The sequence below is a fragment of the Heptranchias perlo genome, chromosome 17, assembly GCF_035084215.1.
Source record: "Heptranchias perlo isolate sHepPer1 chromosome 17, sHepPer1.hap1, whole genome shotgun sequence".
NCBI classification, from domain to species: domain Eukaryota; kingdom Metazoa; phylum Chordata; class Chondrichthyes; order Hexanchiformes; family Hexanchidae; genus Heptranchias; species Heptranchias perlo.
The window spans coordinates 49482066-49502860 of record NC_090341.1 but is presented as its reverse complement, the minus strand read 5'-3'; the positions used below and the strand labels follow the sequence as shown (position 1 = coordinate 49502860).

The 20795-nt window shown below is 45.2% G+C and overlaps 1 protein-coding gene across 2 annotated transcripts in view; it reads right to left on the bottom strand.

The window, feature by feature from the left end:
- LOC137334292 (protein SSUH2 homolog) overlaps positions 1-19719 on the bottom strand; it is a 52047-nt gene extending 32328 nt beyond the window's left edge. The window contains exons 1-2 of one of the 2 annotated variants that reach the window (XM_067998966.1): positions 19388-19719; positions 9045-9100 (exon numbers count right to left, since the gene is read on the bottom strand). In XM_067998966.1, coding sequence (XP_067855067.1) covers positions 9045-9100; positions 19388-19410 — 79 coding nt within the window. In that variant the 5' untranslated portion in view covers positions 19411-19719. The remainder of the gene's footprint in view (positions 1-9044; positions 9101-19387) is intronic. The other variant, XM_067998965.1, reaches the window with a different exon arrangement.
- Positions 19720-20795: the final 1076 nt, after the last annotated feature.

Genomic DNA, 20795 nt, shown 5'->3' with positions numbered 1-20795 from the left:
ATCTCACCCTATCAACACATCCTTCTATTCCTTTCTTCCTCATGTACTTATCTAGCTTCCACTTAAATGCATCTATGCTATTCGCCTCAATCGCTCCAGTTTTTGTTAGACAAAGGCATTAAGGGTTACGGAACCAAGGCAGGTAGATGGAGTTAAGATTCAGCTCAGCCATGATCTAATTGAATGGCAGAACAGGGTCGAGGGGCTGAACGGCCTACTGCTCTGCCGTACGTTCTGATAGCCATTACAGAGACATGGCTGCAAGATGACAAAAGCTGGAACCTGAATATTCAAGGGTACTTTACATTTCGGAGGGACAGGAAGCTGGGAAAAAGTGGAGGGGTAGCTCTGTTAATTAAAGATGACATGAGTATAATAGAGAAATGACCTTAGTTCTAAAGACCAAGATGTAGAATCAGTTTGGGTTGAGATAAGAAATAGTAAAGGGAAGAAGTCACTTGTGGGAGTAGTTTATAGGCCCCCTAACAGTAACCACACTGTAGGACAGGGTATACAGGAAGAAATAATGGGGGCTTGTGAGAAAGGAACAGCGATAATCATGGGTGATTTTAATCTACATATAGATTGGAAGAATCTGATTGGCAAAGGTAGCCTGGAAGATGAGTTCATGGAGTGCTTTCAGGACAGTTTCTTAGAGCAGCAAGTTCTAGAGCCAACCAGAGAACAGGCTATTCTAGATCTGGTAATGTGTAATGAGACAGGATTAATTAATGACCTCATTGTAAAGGAACCTCAAGGTAGCAGTGATCACAATATGATTGAATTTCGCATTCAGTTTGATGGAGAGAAGAGTAAGTCTAAGACTAATGTCTCAAACTTAAATAAGGGCAATTATGAGGGCATGAAGGCAGAGCTGGCTAAAGTGAACTGGGAAATTAGGTTGAGTGATAGGTCAGTAGAGATTCAGTGGCAGACATTTAATGAGATATTTCATAACACTCAACAAAGATACATTCCAGTGAGAAATAAAGACTCTAGGGGAAGGATGTACCATCCGTGGCTAACTAAGGAAGTTAAAGATAGTATCAAATTGAAAGAAAAAGCATACAATTCCGCGAAGATTAGTGGCAGGTCAGAAGATTGGACAGAATATATAATACAGCAAAGAATGATTAAAAGAATAATAAGGGGGGAGAAATTAGAGTACAAGAGAAAGCTAGCTAGAAATATAAAAACAAATAGTAAGAGTTTCTACAGGTATTTAAAAAGGAAAAGAGTAAGTAAAGTGAGTGTTGGTCCTCTAGAGAGAGTCTGGGGAATTAATAATGGAGAATAAGGAAATGGCGGATGAACTGAACAGATATTTTGCGTCCGTCTTCACTGTAGAGGATACAAATAACATGCCAGAAATAATTGTGAATCAAGAGGTGAAAGGGAGGGAGGAACTTAAAACATTTACAATCACCAGGGAAAGGGTTTTGAAAAAATTATTAGATCCAAAAGCTGCCAAGTCCCCAGGTCCTGACAGACTTCATCCTAGGGTCTTAAAAGAAGTGGCTGCAGAGATAGTAGATGTATTGGTATTAATTTTCCAAAATTCCCTAGATTGTGGAAGGGTCCCATCAGATTGGAAAATAGCGAATGTAACTCCTCTGTTCAAGAAAGGAGGGAGACAGATAGCAGGAAACTACAGGCCAGTTAGCTCAACAACGGTCATAGGGAAAATGCTAGAGTCTATTATTAAGGAGGTTATAGCAGGGCACTTAGAAAATCTCAATGCAATCAGGCAGAGTCAACATGGCTTTGTGAAATGGAAATCGTGTTTGACTAATTTATGAGTGCTTTGAGGAAGTAACAAGCAACGTGGATAAAGGGGATCCTGTGGATGTGGTGTACTTGGATTTCCAGAAGGCTTTTGACAAGGTGCCACATCAAAGGCGACTACACAAAATAAGAGTTCATGGTATAAGGGGTAACATATTAGCATGGATAAAGGATTGGTTAGCTAACAGGAAACAGAGAGTAGGCATAAATGGGTCATTTTCAGTTTGGCAAGATGTAACGAGTGGAGTGCCACATGGATCAGTGCTGGGGCCTCAACTATTTACAATCTATATCAATGACTTGGATGAAGGGACCGAATGTATGATTGCTAAATTTGCTGATGACACAAAGGTAGGTAGGAAAGTAAGTTGTGAAGAGGACATAAGGAGTCTGCAAAGGGATATAGATAGGTTAAGTGAGTGGGCAAAAATTTGGCAGATGGAGTATAATGTGGGAAAATGTGAACTTGTCCACTTGGGCAGGAGGAATAGAAAAGCAGTATATTATTTAAATGGAGAGAGATTGCAGAACTCTGAGGTACAGAAAGATCTGGGTGTCCTAGTACATGAATCACAAAAAGTTAATATGCAGGTAGAGCAAGTGATTAGGAAGGCAAATGGAATGTTGTCATTTATTGCAAGGGGAATGGAATATAAAAGTAGAGATGTTTTGCTACAGTTGTACAGGGCATTGGTGAGAACACATCTAGAATACTGTGTGCAATTTTGGTCTCCTTATTTAAGAAAGGACATAATTGCTTTACAGGCGGTTCAGAGAAGATTCACTCGACTGATTCCTGGGATGAGGGGGTTATCTTATGAGGAAAGGTTGGACAAGTTGGGCCTGTATACTTTGGAGTTTAGAAGAATGAGAGGTGATCTTATTGAAACATATAAGATCCTGAGGGGATTTGAAGGGATAGATGCTGAGAGGATGTTTCCCCTTGTGGGAGAGACTAGAACTAGGGGCTACAGTTTAAAAATAAGGGGTCTCCCATTTAAGACAGAGATGAGAATTTCTTTCTCTCAGAGGGTCGTGAGTCTCTGGAACTCCCCAGAGAGCGGTGGAGGCAGGGTCATTGAATCATAGAATCATAGAATCATAGAAGTTACAACATGGAAACAGGCCCTTCGGCCCAACATGTCCATGTCGCCCAGTTTATACCACTAAGCTAGTCCCAATTGCCTGCACTTGGCCCATATCCCTCGATACCCATCTTCCCCATGTAACTGTCCAAATGCTTTTTAAAAGACAAAATTGTACCCGCCTCTACTACTGCCTCTGGCAGCTCGTTCCAGACACTCACCACCCTTTGAGTGAAAAAATTGCCCCTCTGGATCCTTTTGTATCTCTCCCCTCTCACCTTAAATCTGTGCCCCCTCGTTATAGACTCCCCTACCTTTGGGAAAAGATTTTGACTATCGACCTTATCTATGCCCCTCATTATTTTATAGACTTCTATAAGATCACCCCTTAACCTCCTACTCTCCAGGGAATAAAGTCCCAGTCTGTCTAACCTCTCCCTGTAAGTCAAACCATCAAGTCCCGGTAGCATCCTAGTAAATCTTTTCTGCACTCTTTCTAGTTTAATAATATCCTTTCTATAATAGGGTGACCAGAACTGTACACAGTACTCCAAGTGTGGCCTCACCAATGCCCTGTACAACTTCAACAAGACATCCCAACTCCTGCATTCAATGTTCTGACCAATGAAACCAAGCATGCTGAATGCCTTCTTCACCACCCTATCCACCTGTGACTCCACTTTCAAGGAGCTATGAATCTGTACTCCTAGATCTCTTTGTTCGATAACTCTCCCCAACGCCCTTTTTTTAAGGCTGAGTTAGATAGATTCCTGATTAACAAGGGAGTCAAAGATTATAGTCGGTAGATGGGAAAGTAGGGTTGAGGTCACAATCAGATCAGCCATGATCTTATCAAATGGCAGAGCAGGTTCGAGGAGCCAAATGGCCTACTCCTGCTCTTAATTCGTATGTTTGTATGTTCGTATGTACATATGTTTTGTTCCTATGTTCTATGTGGTAGCGAGTTCCACATTCTCACCACTCTGTGAGTGAAGAAGTTTCTCCTGAATTCCTTATTGGATTTATTAGTGACTACCTTATATTTATCGACCATAGTTTTGGATTCCCCCACAAGTGAAAACATCTTCTCTATGTCTATCCTATCGAACCCCTTCATAATTTTGAAAGACGTCTATCAGGTCACTCCTCAGTCTTCTCTTTTCTAGTGAAGAGAGCCCCAGGCTGTTCAGCCTTTCTGGGTAGTTGTACCCTCTTAGTTCTGCAACAGAGTTTCCTGTAACTCTGGACTAGTGAAGTCTGAACCCTGCCCAGCAGTCTTCTACAGCTGGCCCCCTGCAGTGACTCACAAAACCACTCGACTCTTGTGAATGAGTCACCCAGTTGTGGACCTCTGAACAGATCTTGCAACACCGGTGCTGTGCCTATAAGCAGCTTGAAACCAGACATGAGGCTTTCTGCAAAACTTTCTCTGCACTTGGCAAAGGCCTGGTATTGCTTTGAAGTGCATCCGTTTGACCCTGGGACTTTGTGTCATTGTATCCTCATCTAGGCTACCAAACAGCACAGATACACTACCCTCCATCGGAGAACTTAGGCTGCTGACCCTCTATAGTACCTAGCATTGGATGACCTAATGGGGATTGAATAATTTTTAAAAAAATGTTTACGGTGACACAGTTCCCGCAGTGTACTGGAGTCTTAGAACGATGCATACTGAAGTGGCAGGGCGTAGGCTTGTGAACATGATTGGCCTTCTGGTAAAGTTCTGACCCAAGCCACAGTGGACTAGTAATCTAGAGGCCTGGACTAATCATCCAGAGAAGGCAAGTTCAAATCCCACTATGGCAGTTTGAGAATTATAATTCAGTTAAAAAAATAATCTAGAAATAAAATAGGCTGGAATCAATAGAAGTGACCATGATGCTGTTGGATTGTTGTAAAAACCCAACTGGTGCACTCATGTCCTTTAGGGAAGGAAACCTGCCGTCCTTATCCAGACTGGGCTATACATGACTCCAGTCCAACACCAAAGTGGTTGACTCTTAACTGCCCTCTGAGTGACCTAACAAGCCACTCCATTGTATCCAACAGGGCAACTAGGGATGGACAATAAATGGTGATCTTGCCAAGAATGAATAAGAAAAACCCATCAGAGCCCTCGAGCTCCCATTAGGGAGAGCGGGAGGAAAAATATAATCAAGTGGCAAGTTAAGCCCTGCCTGCCTCCTGGTGGCTGGTGATGAGCAATCAGCACATCCTCTTGGTGCCCTGTGTAGAACGAGAAACAGAGGAGCGATCCCACACTACAGCAGAGAGCCGTTCTTACCAGGCAGAAAATCGGGGCTATGATGTGGTATCCCTAGCTCTGACCCACAGTCCCACGAGCAAGGCTCCTCGGGGAGAGTGAGATTGCGGAATTGTCCCTTCACTTCCATATCCATTGACTTTAAAGGGCACAGTCTTCATGGATAAGTATTCCTGGCGAGCTGCTTAATGCAGGAGATTTTGATGGGACGTGTTTCCTCACTAGGCCAAGCCACACTACACATCAGCTGAACAGCTGGCTGCACCGGGCATGTGAACTGACCGTCCACATCTGCTGATGGTCTCTACTTTGCCAGTTCCTCTTGGATCTTTGTTCTCATTTGGAGGCTTGGTTTAAATCACCGATGTCCTGGGAATCCCAGCAGATTTCACCTGCTGATCTGACCGTTTGCTTCTAGGAACACTCTGCTTCCTAACTCCACGACCAAAAGAACTCCCGCCACTCGTTAGTAATTCCTCTTCCTTTATTAAACAAATAACACTCATAACACGGAAAAAGAAGTTAACACCCCAAAAGCAGGGACACGAGGACATAGAAATATCCTCTCACACAAAACCTGTCAATTGGACACAACCTTTGAGGTCGTTTAGAGTCCAGGCCCTGGGGTTTAGCAGCAGGCTTCGAGTTCGCCAATATATAGGTGCCAAAGGTCAGAGTAGATTTATAAAATCGCCCCTTCATTTGCATACACAATGCAAGCACAAATTTCTGACAAGTCGTTAGCTTTACTGAAAGGGACTCGGACAACTTAATAAGACGAATCTATAAGTCTACTTTGCTTCAGCTCCTTCTACATCGCTGTCATTCCCACTTCTGTTTCAATAGGACGGAGGTAATGTTTACTTTTAAACAGGTTATCTGTAACCAAATTCTGCCCCGCCCTGCAACCCCCACCCAACCCCACCACCCTCTTAAAACGTTTAGTGAACGGAAGAACGTGTGGCTAACAGTGCTGGTGAAGCGCATTAGGGCACTCCCCTTGTAGGGTACAACTTCCCCTTAACTCAGAAGTGTTACTGGAATATTTCTGAACTTTAAGAGACGGCTAGGTTAGTCACACTCTTGCCTCTGAGTCAGAAGTTCATTTGATTTCCTTCCCCCCTCTTCTGAAAGCATCGATTCCTTGCTGGGTGCAGTTCCATTGGTGCTGGTGACCAATGCCATTATTCGCATCTGAGCCTTGACAGTGAGCTTGATTGGCACCCCATCCACCACCCTAAACATTCACTCCCTTCAACACCGGCGCACTGTGGCTGCAGTGTGTACCATCCACAGGATGCACTGCAGCAACTCGCCAAGGCTTCTTCGACAGCACCACTCAAACCCGCGACCTCTACCACCTAGAAGGACAAGGGCAGCAGGTACATGGGAACAAAACCACCTGCACGTTCCCCTCCAAGTCACACACCATCCCGACTTGGAAATATATCGCTGTTCCTTCATTGTCGCTGGGTCAAAATCCTGGAACTCCCTTCCTAACAGCACTGTGGGAGAACCTTCACCACACGGACTGCAGCGGTTCAAGAAGACGGCTCACCACCACCTTCTCAAGGGCAATTAGGGATGGGCAATAAATGCCGGCCTCGCCAGCGACGCCCACATCCCATGAACGAATTTTTTAAAAAGTCAGCAGGCTATTCGACCATGAAGGAGGGAGGAGGTCTGAGCATTACAGCTGACCCTGCTCCAGCCATCATCCAACATGCACTTTCAGCAGTGGGCACTGGTTAGCCATCAGGAGGGGGAGGCCTGGCCAGTTCTATCCCCCCCCCCCCCCCACCTCAAATTCACTGACCCGGGGGAGCTGTACATGCCAAACCTTTCTTCCATTTGAGTACAAACAGAGGACATGATGCAAATCCCATCGAAACACATCATTTAATCACTCGCACATGGGCTTGTTGGAACAAAATATAGACAGCTCTTCTCTCCCACCGAATGAAGATGTACTACCCTCCAGGAATTCTGCGTTCCTCCAATTCTTGCCTCTTGCGAATCCCCGATTTTCATCGCTCCATCATTGGCGGCCATGCCTTCAGCTGCCCAGGACCTAAGCTCTGCAATTTCCTCCCTAAACCGCTCCGCCTCCCATAGAATCATAGAAAGGTTACAGCATGGAAGGAGGCCATTCGGCCCATTGAGTCCGCGACGGCTCTAAGCGCGAGCAATCCAGCTAGTCCCACTGCTCCGCCCTATCCCCGTAGCCCTGCACATTTTTTTCATTTCAAGTACTTATCCAGTTCCCTTTTGAAGGCCATGATTGAATCTGCCTCCACCACTCCCCTGGGCAGTGCATTCCAGATCCCAACCACTCACTGTGTAAAAAAAAGTTTTTCCTCATATCACCTTTGGTTCTTTTGCCATTCACCTTAAATCTATGCCCTCTGGTTCTTGACCCTTCCGCCAATGGGATCAGTTTCTCTCTATCTACTCATGATTTTGAATACCTCTATCAAATCTCCTCTCAAACTTCCCTGTTCCAGGAGAACAATCCCAGCTTCTCCAGTCTATCCACATAATTTAAGTCCCTCATCCCTGAAATCATTCTAGTATATCTCCTCTGCACCCTCTCTAAGGCCTTCACATCCTACCTAAAGTGCGGTGCCCAGAACTGGACACAATACTCCAGTTGTGGCCGAACCAGTGTTTTATAAAGGTTCATCATGACTTCCTTGCTCTATGCTTCTATTTATAAAGCCCAGGATCCCGTATGCTTTTTAACCACTTTCTCAACCTGCCCTGCCACCGTCAACTATTTGTGCACATATACCCCCAGATCCCTCTGTTCCTCTACCCCTTTTAGAATTGTGCCCTCTAGTTTATATTGCCTCTCCTCATTTTTCCTACCGAAATGCATCACCTTGCATTTTTCCACGTTAAATTTCATCTGCCATGTGTCTGCCCATTCCACCAGCCTGTCTATATCCTCTTGAAGTCTATCACTATCCTCCTCACTGTTCACTACCCTTCCAAGTTTTGTGTCATCTGCAAATTTTGAAATTGTGCCCTGTACACCCAAGCCCAAGTCATTAATATATATCAAGAAAAGCAATGGTACCCTGGGAAACACTACTGCACACCTCCCTCTGGTCCGAAAAACAACTGTTCACCACTACTGTTTGTTTCCTGTCATTTAGCCAATTCTGTATCCATGTTGCTGTTGCCTCCTTTATTCCATGAGCCGCAATCTTAACAGCAAGCCTACCATGTGGCACTTTATCAAACGCTTTTTGAAAGTCCATATACACCACATCAACTGCACTGCCCTCATCTACCCTCTCTGTTACCTACCTCTCTCTCCTCCTTTAAGACGCTCCTTAAAACCTACCTCTTTGACCAAGCTTTTGGTCACCTGTCCTAATATGTGGCTCGGTGTCAATTTTTGTTTGATAACGTTCCTATGAAGTGCCTTGGGACATTTTACTACGTTAAAGGTGCTATATAAATGCAAGTTGTTGTTGACATGGTAGATTAGATGATAAGTAAAGCTCCCTCTACATTGCCCTAACAATATAAATTAACCCCCCAAGCTCTGAAGAACACACCAGAGTGACATTTCTATCTCCCACACCAGCCACCTTTCTGACTTTCCCTTGAAGATGATGCTCCTCTAAAATGGTAATTTATAATAGTTCAGGTTCCACATTAAACTGGTTAAAATAATGTGGAAATATTTCACTAAACCTGTCCTGTAAATTTCCTTACATCTATCCTGCAGAGCACATTGAAGGGTTAATCCCACGATCCGGGGTTCCCAATGGGGAGGGACGCTGGCAGGAAATTACCCGCTGTTTGCCCGCGATCTCCACAGATGTGTTCCCGTGAGCGCCACTCTCCAATAGCAGCGGCCCTTTAATACTTCCACTTATTTCTGACCTAGGCTTTACCTGCAGTTGAAGGGTCAGGGATCATGGGTCCATCCGGTTGTTGATATCCAGCGTTACTGAAACAAAAATACAAGAAATGACCAGAGTGAATTGAAAGAGATTATTGCACTCACCCATGTCACATGTATAATCAGTCTGGCATGGACGTACTGGGGACACCCAAATTAAACCAGGCCCTCTTACTCAAAGTACATTCTATCATCTATCAAAATAAAATTGTTAGCACAGGGACCTTAAAAGAAAGAAGAAAAAAAAAGAACTTGCATTTGTAAAGCGCCTTTCATGACCTCAGGACATCCCAAAGCACTTTACAGCTAATTAAGTATTTTTGAAGTGTAGTCACTGTTGTAATGTAGAAAACACGGCAGCCAATTTGCACACAGCAAGATCCCACACACAGCAGAGATAAATGACCAGATGGGCGGATTGGACTCCATCTGTGCTGTAAGATTCTATGAGAATCTGTTTTTTTTTAGTGATGTTGGTTGAGGGATAAATATTGGCAAGGACACCAGGGAGAACTCCCCTGCTCTTCTTTGAATAGTGCCGTCCGATCTTTTACGTCCGCCTGAGAGGGCAGGCGGGGCCTCGATTTAACGTCTTAGATCTGGGTTTGAATCTGGCACAAACCGGTAAGGTGCCAAACCCCTCTCCCTGCCGGCTCCACGGGGCACTTTCAATCCTGTTCCCAACGGCCACGAACCCACAGCAACCACTGCGGATTCAGCACAGAGTGGGAACCTTACGCGGGAAGGTCACGAAGGTGGCTAGCATGGGAGATAGAAATATCACTCAGGTGTGGCTGGGGGGGGGCGTTCTTCTGAACTTGGAGTGACAGTATACTGTCATGGCAATGTAGAGGGAGCTTGACCTAGCATCTAACCTGGGCTTCATTTAACCTGGAAGTTGATGGGATGGGATGTGCAGGGAGCTTTACTTGCCAACAGACCCAAGCTGCATCCCTATCTATGTTGGGACCTTTCTGATCTGCTGTGGCCCAGTATCACACCACATGATGCATTTCCCAGGAGAGAGATGTTATAAAATGAAGCAGAGGAATGCCAAGAAACTGATAAGGGGCGGGTAGAGGGAACATGAGAGAAATATGGCAGAAAATATATAGGACATTTTCTTTAAATAGGGCATTCTTTAAATATATCAGGAGCAAAAGGGTACAGAGGGATGTTTATTAGTAGCGGTGGGGAGGACGTGTAAGTCCAATAACCCAAGAAGACCCTGGACAATGATCAGAGTGTTAGGAGATGCAATTCAATACAGATAAGCACATGGTCATAAGATTAGGTAGAAGAAGTGAGAATATATGAGAAACAATAGCGAGCTTTGAAATGTAAAGCAGGAAAGAAGGCTGGCCTCTTCATGGCCTCGTCCCTCCCTATTTCTGAAACTTCCTCCAGCCCTAAGGCACCCCCCCCACTGAACTCTCCATTCCTCAGACTCTGGCCTTTTGTGCATTCCACCCCCCGAGAGGAGGGCGCCACTGACACAAAACTAAAATATTACATTGCAGTATTATTTCGCCTATCGATAAGACAACACATATCCAGCGTTGCAACCGGTCACAGAAGGTTTCAAGCATCCTGGTGGGCGTTACGTAATCTCTCTCCAAGGTCACCCGAGCAGGCAGAAGGCCATGGAAGAGGTAAGCAGTCAGATCCACCCGCCCAGAGATCCTATGCATCCTGGACCTGTAGCTTTCTTTTTAATTATGTGGAAAAATTGTCTACCCTGGGACTTTACTCTCTGAAGAGGATGAGGAGGGAATTGATTGAATTCTCTAAAGATTCTCACCCGGAAGGAGAATTTGGATCTAGGAATTCTTCTGGCGGTGTAGGAAGCAAGTACTAGGGGATGCAATTTATAGTTAAGGATACCAAAAGGAAAGTAGGAAATTTAGGCAACATATTTTTGGTAAGAGGGTGATAGATTGTGTAACAGATTACCAGAAGCGGTGACGAAATTATGGTGAGTTTTCAAAAAAAGACTGCACGAATTGTGCAATGGATTACCATTGGGAGCACTGGCACAGAAAACTATGGCAGGTTTTCAAAAGGGAAAGGCAATACAGGGCTATTAGCTCTACGATGACTGTAAGGAAACTGATGGGAAGGGTAGGCTGGATGGATCAATGGTCTATTGTCAGAAACATTACTATTTTGCTCCCCAGGTTATTCGTGAGGGCAAAGGTCATCCCAAATATATCTCAAGATTCTTGCGGCACCCAATGAAACCTCTTGGAGTCAAATAAACAAAATATTACAGATCCTCGTTACAAGTGAGGAAGACAGATGAGTTGGAGAACTAAATAAATAAAAGGTACTTTTATCAATTTAATGCACAAATAAACTTATCCCCTCAGAGGGTGTTTACCCACTATGCTGTATAATAAGTGGCTAAACTGCAATATCTCAATTTACCTCATCCTGCAGTGTACTTAGCTTAAATGCAATACTGAGGCAATCAGGGAGTCAACACAGTCAGTAATTATTAACATGAGGATGAGAATTTTTAAATCGAGGCATTCCCGGACCGGGAGCCAATGTAGGTCAGCGAGCACGGGAGATGTGAACGAGAATTGGTGCGAGTTAGGATACAGGCAGCAGTGTTTTGGATGAGCTCAAGTTTATGGAGGGTAGAAGGTGGGAGGCTGGCCAGGAGAGCATTGGAATAGTCCAGTCTGGAGGTAACAAAAACGTGAATGAGGGTTTCAGCAACAGATGCGCTGAGGCAGGGGCGGAGACAGGCGATATTACGGAGGTGGATCTAGGCGGTCTTTGTGATGGAGAGGATATAGGGTCGGAAGCTCAGCTCAGGGTGAAATAGGAAGCCGAGGTTGCGAACAGTCTTGTTCAGCCTGAGACAGGGATGGGCGACAACTCTATATTCCTCCAACTCTGGCCTCTTGTGCATCTCCCACTTCCATCGCCCCACCATTGGCGGCCATGCCGTCAGCCATCTAGGCCCTAAGTTCTGGAATTCCCTCCCCACACCTCTTCTCCTTTAAGACTGTGCTTACAACCTGCCTCTTGGACCAAGTATTTGGTCATCTGTCCTAATGCCTCTTTCTTTGGCTCGGTGTCATTTTTTGTTTGATTACACTCCTGCGAAGCGCCTTGGGACGTTTTACTACATTAAATGCGATATATAAATGCAAGTTGTTGTTGAAGTGTTTGCTCATTAATTATCTTCATGATTTTTTTTTAAAAAGTCTTATGTATGCTCATCTGCTTATGTCAGCTTATGAGCCATAGATGTCAATTGATGCAAGCCCCTCGTTAGGGCTTCCCCCTACTCATCACCAACTGAAATCAGTTCATTTTACAGCCTGAACGTGGGCTATCTGGAGCTGCAAGAAACTTGTAGCCCAGTCCGATTCTTCCAAACATCTCTGCGCACAGCAGCCAATTTTGAGAGACATCTGCTTGTTCCAGCAGTCACTGGCTGCACCCTGCATGTAGGATGATCACGGTAATGTTCTGTACCAGATCCCCAGGTTTGAAGGAAGTCACTAAGTGATTTTAGGAGTGGAAACTGGAAAGACAAAGTCCGATTTTCCAAAGCTGTTTTTTTTTTAAAAGGCCATGTACAAAATGGGCCGATCGCACGTGGCCAAGCAGACTTTTGTATATGTGGATTGGTCCCTTTGCACAGGCAATTCGGTTTTAATTGCCCTCTCTATCCAGTTTTGGACTGGCCTAAATGAGCTGAACCTCGTTCTACACGACAAATGTACAAAGACCCCTTTCTTTTTACTGTCGGTGACCATTAGCAATACAGGTAGTTACAACATGCTTCAGGGAGGAGGTGGCAATTCTGTATTTGTTTGGTTAATTTTATGCTCATCGAGATGAGGAATGAAAATCTTGCCCAGTTCTGACAATCTGCATCAGCAGTGAACACTTCCTGATCATATAGGTCAGGTGCGCAGTAACGCTGCCCAATACTCTACACTGCCCCAACCCCAACCTCAAAAGAGTACACCTTACTGAAATTTAAACAAATTCCATTTCCCAAACTAACCAACCGCTCTGGGGCCTCTGTTGACAGGATTGCCAATTTAGTGCCAATTGGACTAAACTAGATTGAGGCTGTCGAATGATCCCTACCAACACTCAGATTTCCATCCAGATTCTGGGGTCGTAGAAGTGAAAGGCCAGAGTGCCAAGCTAAAATGCCACCAAGTCCCCCAATGTCAACACTTACAAAAATGTGACTAACAGCTGAAACCAAAAGAGATAAGTACCATCAAAGTGGTCAGAAGGGACTGCACCACTTGCTGTTGCCAACGTCCCCTCTGACCAATCTCTTGGTGGTATTTTTATCTCTTTGTTTTGTGAGTGACATGCAATCCTTCTGACCTGCGACATTAGTATTTGCCACCATACTCATTTCTCGCAGAGGGTGGGCAGCACCTCTTTCTGAGGCAACTCACTCCACTGCTGTTGCTGCTGAAACGCCTTCACCGCAAAGCTCTTAGTTCACGAAGGGAATCGCCATTCAACTGTGAAGGTCACATTTTGTCAAGGAGACATCATGCTACACTCACTCAACAGCACTCCCAAGATCCAACATGATATTCCCCAGCTTGACACCAATTCTCCTTGATATCCATTCCACCCAACACTCCACCACATGGACTCAGGTGGGACTTACATGAAACGTAAGGCCGCATGTTGTTAGTCTGATCCCACACCACAGGGCCAGCCATGACTACAGGGAATTTTGGCTTGGATATTTTAATTTACTTTCCCTCTCCTTTTTTTTGGAGAATGTGGGAGGTTTTTTTTGCTAATATATAATCCAGCTGAAATCCTTGGTGTGGAGTGTGAGGGAGGGGCAACACAAGTCATGAACCACTGCTGCATTGTCAGTTATGTGAAGAGGAATATGTGCAGGCAAACCAGAGAAGAACATGCCACCAGTGCGAATGTTATGGGCCTACTTCCACTTATATAAGAACATAAGAAATAGGAGCAGGAGTAGGCCAATCGGCCCCTCGAGCCTGCTCCACCATTCAATAAGATCATGGCTGATCTAATCCTAACCTCAAATCTAAATTCATGTCCAATTTCCTGCCCGCTCCCCGTAACCCCTAATTCCCTTTATTTCTAGGAAACTGTCTATTTCTGTTTTAAATGTATTTATTGATGTAGCTTCCACAGCTTCCTGGGGCAGCAAATTCCACAGACCCACCACCCTCTGAGTGAAGAAGTTTCTCCTCATCTCCGTTTTGAAAGAGCAGCCCCTTATTCTAAGATTATGCCCCCTAGTTCTAGTTTCACCCATCCTTGGGAACATCCTTACCGCATCCACCCGATCAAGCCCCTTCACAATCTTATATGTTTCAATAAGATCGCCTCTCATTCTTCTAAACTCCAATGAGTAGAGTCCCAATCTACTCAACCTCTCCTCATATGTCCGCCCCCTCATCCCCGGGATTAACCGAGTGAACCTTCTTTGTACTGCCTCGAGAGCAAGTATGTCTTTTCTTAAGTATGGAGACCAAAACTGTATGCAGTATTCCAGGTGCGGTCTCACCAATACCTTATATAACTGCAGCAATACCTCCCTGTTTTTATATTCTATCCCCCTAGCAATAAAAGCCAACATTCCGTTGGCCTTCTTGATCGCCTGCTGCACCTGCATGCTAACTTTTTGATTTTCTTGCACTAGGACCCCCAGATCCCTTTGTACTGCAGCACTTTCCAGTTTCTCGCCATTAAGATAATAACTTGCTCTCTGATTTTTCCTGCCAAAGTGCATAACCTCACATTTTCCAATATTGTATTGCATCTGCCAAATCTCCGCCCACTCACCCAGCCTGTCTATATCCCCCTGTAGGTTTTTTATGTCCTCCTCACTCTCCACTTTCCCTCCCATCTTTGTATCATCTGCAAATTTTGATATGTTACACTCGGTCCCCTCCTCCAAATCGTTAATATAGATTGTAAAGAGTTGGGGACCCAGCACCAACCCCTGCGGAACACCACTGGCTACTGGTTGCCAGTCCGAGAATGAACCATTTATCCCAACTCTCTGCTTCCTGTTAGATAACCAATCCTCCACCCATGCCAGAATATTACCCCCAATCCAGTGATTCTTTATCTTGATCAATAATCTTTTATGTGGCACCTTGTTGAATGCCTTCTGGAAGTCTAAATACACTACGTCCACTGGTTCCCCTTTATCCACGCTGTACGTTATGTCCTCAAAGAACTCAAGCAAATTTGTCAGACATGACTTCCCCTTCATAAAGCCATGCTGACTTTGTTCTATTAAATTATGTTTATTTTTTTTGAAAGTTGTAAAATAACTCCTTGAATGAACACCACTGCTCTTGTACCATCTTACCCTTTAATCTATTTTCCCAGTCCACTTTAATCAATAAACCTCTATTTTATATTCAGAAAGGTTTTTTTTTGATTGTTACATAACAAGAGAGATATGCAGCTGTTTGTGTGTCATGGTGTCAGGCTATCTTTTTTTAAATCACTTGGCACCAGAATTACTTTGGGCAACAAGGGGAAGTTGTTAGTTTCTGTATGTACAAAAATGAGAAAGAGAGAGACACAGACAGAAAAAGACACGCACGCACAGACGGAGAGACACACAGAGAAAGACAGAGAGAAAGAGAGAGGGAGACAGACACAGACACAGAGACAATGTAGCATTTCAAAAGTTCAGAGAAAACATCTGTACAAACTGACCCTATAATTTAGTGTGTTAGCCATAACTCTTGCCTCGGAGTCAAAAGGTTTTGGGTTCATATCTCACTCCAGAGACTTGAGCACATAGCCTAGGCTGTCACTTAACTGCAGTACTGAGGGAGTGCTGCACTGTCGGAGTTGCCGTCTATCAGATGAGATGTTGAACCTCTCAGGTGGATGTAAAAAAATCCCACAGCACTCGAAGAAGAGCAGGGGAGTTCCCCGGGGGGTCCTGGCCAATATTTATCCCTCAACCAACACCTAAAACTGATTATCTAGTCATTTATGTCATTGCTGTTTGTGGGAGCTTGCTGTGTGCAAATTGGCTACCGCGTTTCCTACATTACAACAGTGAGTACACTCCAAAAGTACTTCATTGGCTGTAAAGTGCTTTGGGATGTCCTGTGGTCATAAATACTAGTCTTTCTTTCTTTGTTAATTATAAAAAGACTTCTCATTCCCTCCGCTACACGTTCTCCCTGCATTTCCCGATTTCCCCCATGAACAATCCAGACAATGGACACTTTCTCAAACTCCATGATTTTAAGAAAAAAAAGAACAATGATAAAGTCTACTGAATGAACATTACAGCCACGAGTCGGCAGCATAAAGTTAGTGGGTCAACGTTCGGAGGGACTGACGGGGATGGGAACCCCTGAACAAATTTCACTGTAGCCAATGCTCCAATTCAATCACTACTCACAGGGACATAACATGGCACAATCATGGTACTTTGTAATAGTTCGGAGCCACGTGTTCAGTTATGTAGCTATTATTTCAGGATAGAAATAACTGGTCTGTACACTGAAAGAATAGCTAGCTCGGGGGCATCAGTGAAAATGACCAGGGCCCACCAACAAACGGCTTAACGGTGAGTGTAGACTAGAAACCTTTAAACTCACCAGGGAGGATATATTGGGGAGGGTGCAGAAGATAGAGCGCACTGGACTGAATCACAGCTCAGAGGATTGGAAACTGGAAAATTTTATTCCTCTTAAAAGGGGGCCACGGACAAACTGTCAAATTACAGATCTTCAAAGTCTTGCCTCAATTGTGCGGAACTTTTTTGAAACTATAGCGAGAGATGGTATAACCCAAAGGGACCAGGGTAAATTAGAGTTACCAGGCTATTGGATTCTTTGAAGTGGTTACGAGCTTAGTGGATGGAGCAAGACAGGGTCTACTGGGATTTCAGGCAGGCATTTGACACGGTCATAGGAACAGGAGTAGGCTATCGAGGCCCTCGAGCCTGTTCCGCTATTCAATTAGATCTTGGCTGATCTGTATCTTAACCCCATCTACCCGCCTTGGTTCCATAACCCTTAATACCCTTGCCTAACAAAAATCTATCGATCTCATTTTTGAAATCTCAATTGTCCTAGCGTCAACTGCTTTTTGGGGGAAGAGAGTTCCAGATTTCAACTACCCTTTGTGTGAAGAAGTGCTTTCTGACATCACCCTTAATGGGCCTAACTCTAATTTTACTGTCCCATACAATAGACAAGCTTTGAGACCATGGGATATATGGCAATGTGTTGACTGGGTTAGAAATTGGCTGGTTAATAGGCATCAGATAGTTGTGGTATGTGGGAACGTAGCCAGGCGACAGCCAGTTGGTGACAGTGCGTAGTTTAGAATTTTTCCAAATGATTTGAAGGACGGAATAGTGACTAAAATCCGCAGACGTCACCAAACTGAGAGCAGTAGCAAATTATTATAAACGTGCACAAAATTAACAGGATCTAGAAAAGCTAGGTCTGTGGGCAGAGAGGTGGTAGACGCAGTTTAATATGATGGAGCAGTGTAAAGTTATGAGAATCGGCAGAGTGGAGAGTGTGAATTGTGTGCTAAATGGAAGTGTTCTTGCAGTGTTGCAACAGGAAATGATCTTGGAGTTTGGGTGGGCAGGGACTTAAAATCATCTGCACAAGCAGTTAGCAAAGCAAATAGAATTGTGTAGCAAGCTAGTAAAGTGGAAGTTAAGAAAGGCAATTCTAAAATTGAGACAAAACCTGCAGTGCTGTATGCAATTTTAGTTTCCTTATCTTAAAAAGGGCATAAAGTGAGTGGAGAGAATACAATAGTGGATTACCGGATTAATTCCAGGACCAAGGGGATAGAACTGTGAGGAGAGTTTAGCTGCACTGGGACTTTTCTCTTAATGGTAACTGGGGGTGGGGGAGGAAGGGTGGGATTTGGGAGAAGTATTTACAGTTGAGTGATTTGGAGAACGTGGAGTCAAGACAAGTTTTACTGCTGTGTACAGAGTTCGGGAAGAAATGGTTAGAGTTTCAAATTAAGAACAATAAAGAGAATGGGAAATTCAGGAAAAATATGTTAAAGGTGTCAAACAGCAAAAGTGGTGAAACAAGAAGGGATGAAAGAAAGACTTGCATTTCTATAGTGCCTTTCATGACCTCAGGACATCCCAAAGTGATTTACAGCCAATGAAGAACTTTTGAAGTGCAGTCACTGTTGTAATATAGGAAACGCAGCAGGCAATTTGTGCACAGCAAGGTCCCACAAACAGCAATGTGATAATGACCAGATAATCTGTTTTGGGATAAACGTTAGCCAGGACACCGGGGAGAACTCCCCTACTCTTCTTCGAATAATCATGGGGTCTTTTACGTCCAGCCGAGAGTGTAGACGGGGCCTTGGTTTGACATCTCACTATAGTGCTGCACTGGAGTGTCAGCCTAGATTTTGTGCTCAAGTCTCTGGAGTAGGACTCGAACCCATGACCTTCTGACTCAGAGGCCAGAGTGCTACCCAATGAGCCATGGCCTACGCTATTCATAATGAGATTGGACAAGTTCCAGTCAGCAAATGGGGTTCAGGGTTATTAGATTTAGAAATGCACAAGGTAGAGGAAATAATCTACTGGTCTGACATTTTGTTTCTGAGGCCCCACCACATGAGCAGAATGGGAGCCACTGCATGTTAGAGTTGCCAACCCTGGTTGGATGTATTCCTGGAGGTTTCATCACATGACCTCCTGCCTCCAACTGCCCCGCCCCCATACACCCACCAACGGTGGCCCAACATGTCCATCCGACCCAATTGGATGATTCTCCACTGTCAGTCAAAAGCAATCTTTCTTCCCAGCCCCAATATTTTTAAAACTAACTGAAATATTCAAAAAAAAAAGTGAAAGCAAAACGCACTATTTTTTAATGCCCCTATGATTTTTCTCCCGGGTTTGCTCGCAGCAATGTCCTGCAGATTAACCTTCAATTCCTAAAGACTCCAGGCCAATCCTGGAGGGCTGGCAACCCTCCCGCATGGTCGGGCAGATCTGACACTGAACCGTGCAACAAAAAAAAAACAAGCCTGCAACCCAACCACTGCAGCTATCCAGCCGACCCCGGAAAGGCTCTTTGAACAGGGGGTAGGGACCTTCCCCCCACGCCCCAATAAACTTTCAGGACTCCGGTAGTTTGCCAATTGCTATCGCGGATGACTAGACTTGCAACAAATATATATATATATATATAAAATCACAAGAAGCCAGGTATAACCGTGGCCCCATTCAACACACAAGGGAAAATCCGGATTGGAACTGCATCAAGAAAAGTCGCTTATAGTTTGTTAAATAAGTTTTAAACTCCACGTTACCTGAGCAGCGCTTGTTTATCCATAGTGTCGGACTTTAAGCGCGGGTCGGGTCGGTGTGTTGTGTCCTGCGATGTCCGCAAGGCACTAAGAGTTGGGTCAGTTTCACTCTCTGCACTGCAGGCTCAGTTAGTTTCGTTTCCTTGTTTTACTGGCCCCCTTCCACGGTTTTCTCGATCCCTCCTTTTTTCCTCTCTCTGAAGCAGCCTTTTAGCATGGGAATTAAATATTCAGAGCGGCTCACCCGCTCCACTGATTGCTCTCCTGCATCGCCTCTTGTCAAAATTGCATCATGAAGGCGGAAGCGACTTTATTATCATCATCGACCCTGCATCCAAACCTCGCTGAGCTTTGGATGGTGTCTCCTGTTGACTTCGAACCCCACCCCTTCCCCTGAAGGTCTTGATTCCCTTTGGGCAGTGCCCTCACCCAACTGGCCATCCAGAGAGTGGTGAGAATGTGGACCCTGCTACCATACAGCGAATAGCATAGATGCATTTAAGGGGAAGCTAGATAAACACATGAGGGAGAAAGGAGTCGAAGGATATGGTGATGGGGTTAGATGGAGTAGGGAGGAGGCTCGTGTGGAGCCGGTATGGACCTGTTGGGCTGAATGGCCTAATGCTGTGCTGTATGTTCTATGTAATATGTAATTCTCCATTTGGACAGAAGAGCGTTGGCAGACTATTTGAACTCAGGAGAGGCATCGCAGTCGAGTCTGATCCAGGCCTCGCCCGATGTCCACACACTGGGGGAGACTCCGAGGCCCCGGTGCCAGTGCCCCTGAAAATGGCGGGGAATGACTTAACGCCCCATTCCCACCGGCGCTAATCTTCCCCCGGGCCTATCGCTGGGCGGACGGAGGGCCCGCCTGAGTCTGGCGATGGGCCCATTTAAAATGCAAACCGGGGTCCTCTGAAGTACATAGTTTGCCAATTTAAGACAGTACTGGGCGGAGCCTGCACCGCACACATTTCGCCCAGTATCAGCTGGCCCTCCGGCCGAAGAGGAGCCGCCAGGTGAGTCTATGTTTCTTTTTGTGGGGCCGGGAGGAGCAGGAGTGCTGCTCTGGGCTCCACAAAACCAGCCTGGGTCACTGGCGCACCAGGTCCCCCTCACCCCGGGATCAGAGCCCTCCCCCCACCCACAACCTACCTTCTTCCAGCCCAGAGGCCGGCCGTGTTGTCCCAGGGAGCTCATCTTCTACCCGCAGCCCAGTGGCCAAATGCTAATGAGGCCCAGCCGGCAGGCTCGAGGGGCCGATTGGCCTACTCCTGCTCATATTTCTTATGTTCTTATAATGGACCAGGCCCCTCTCTGCCGGGATGATCGGGCGGCTGGCTTCCCGAAGTCTTCTGGGGGGGGGGGAGAGGGGGTGAAATCTACATCACTCTTCCAGCAGGAGACTGTG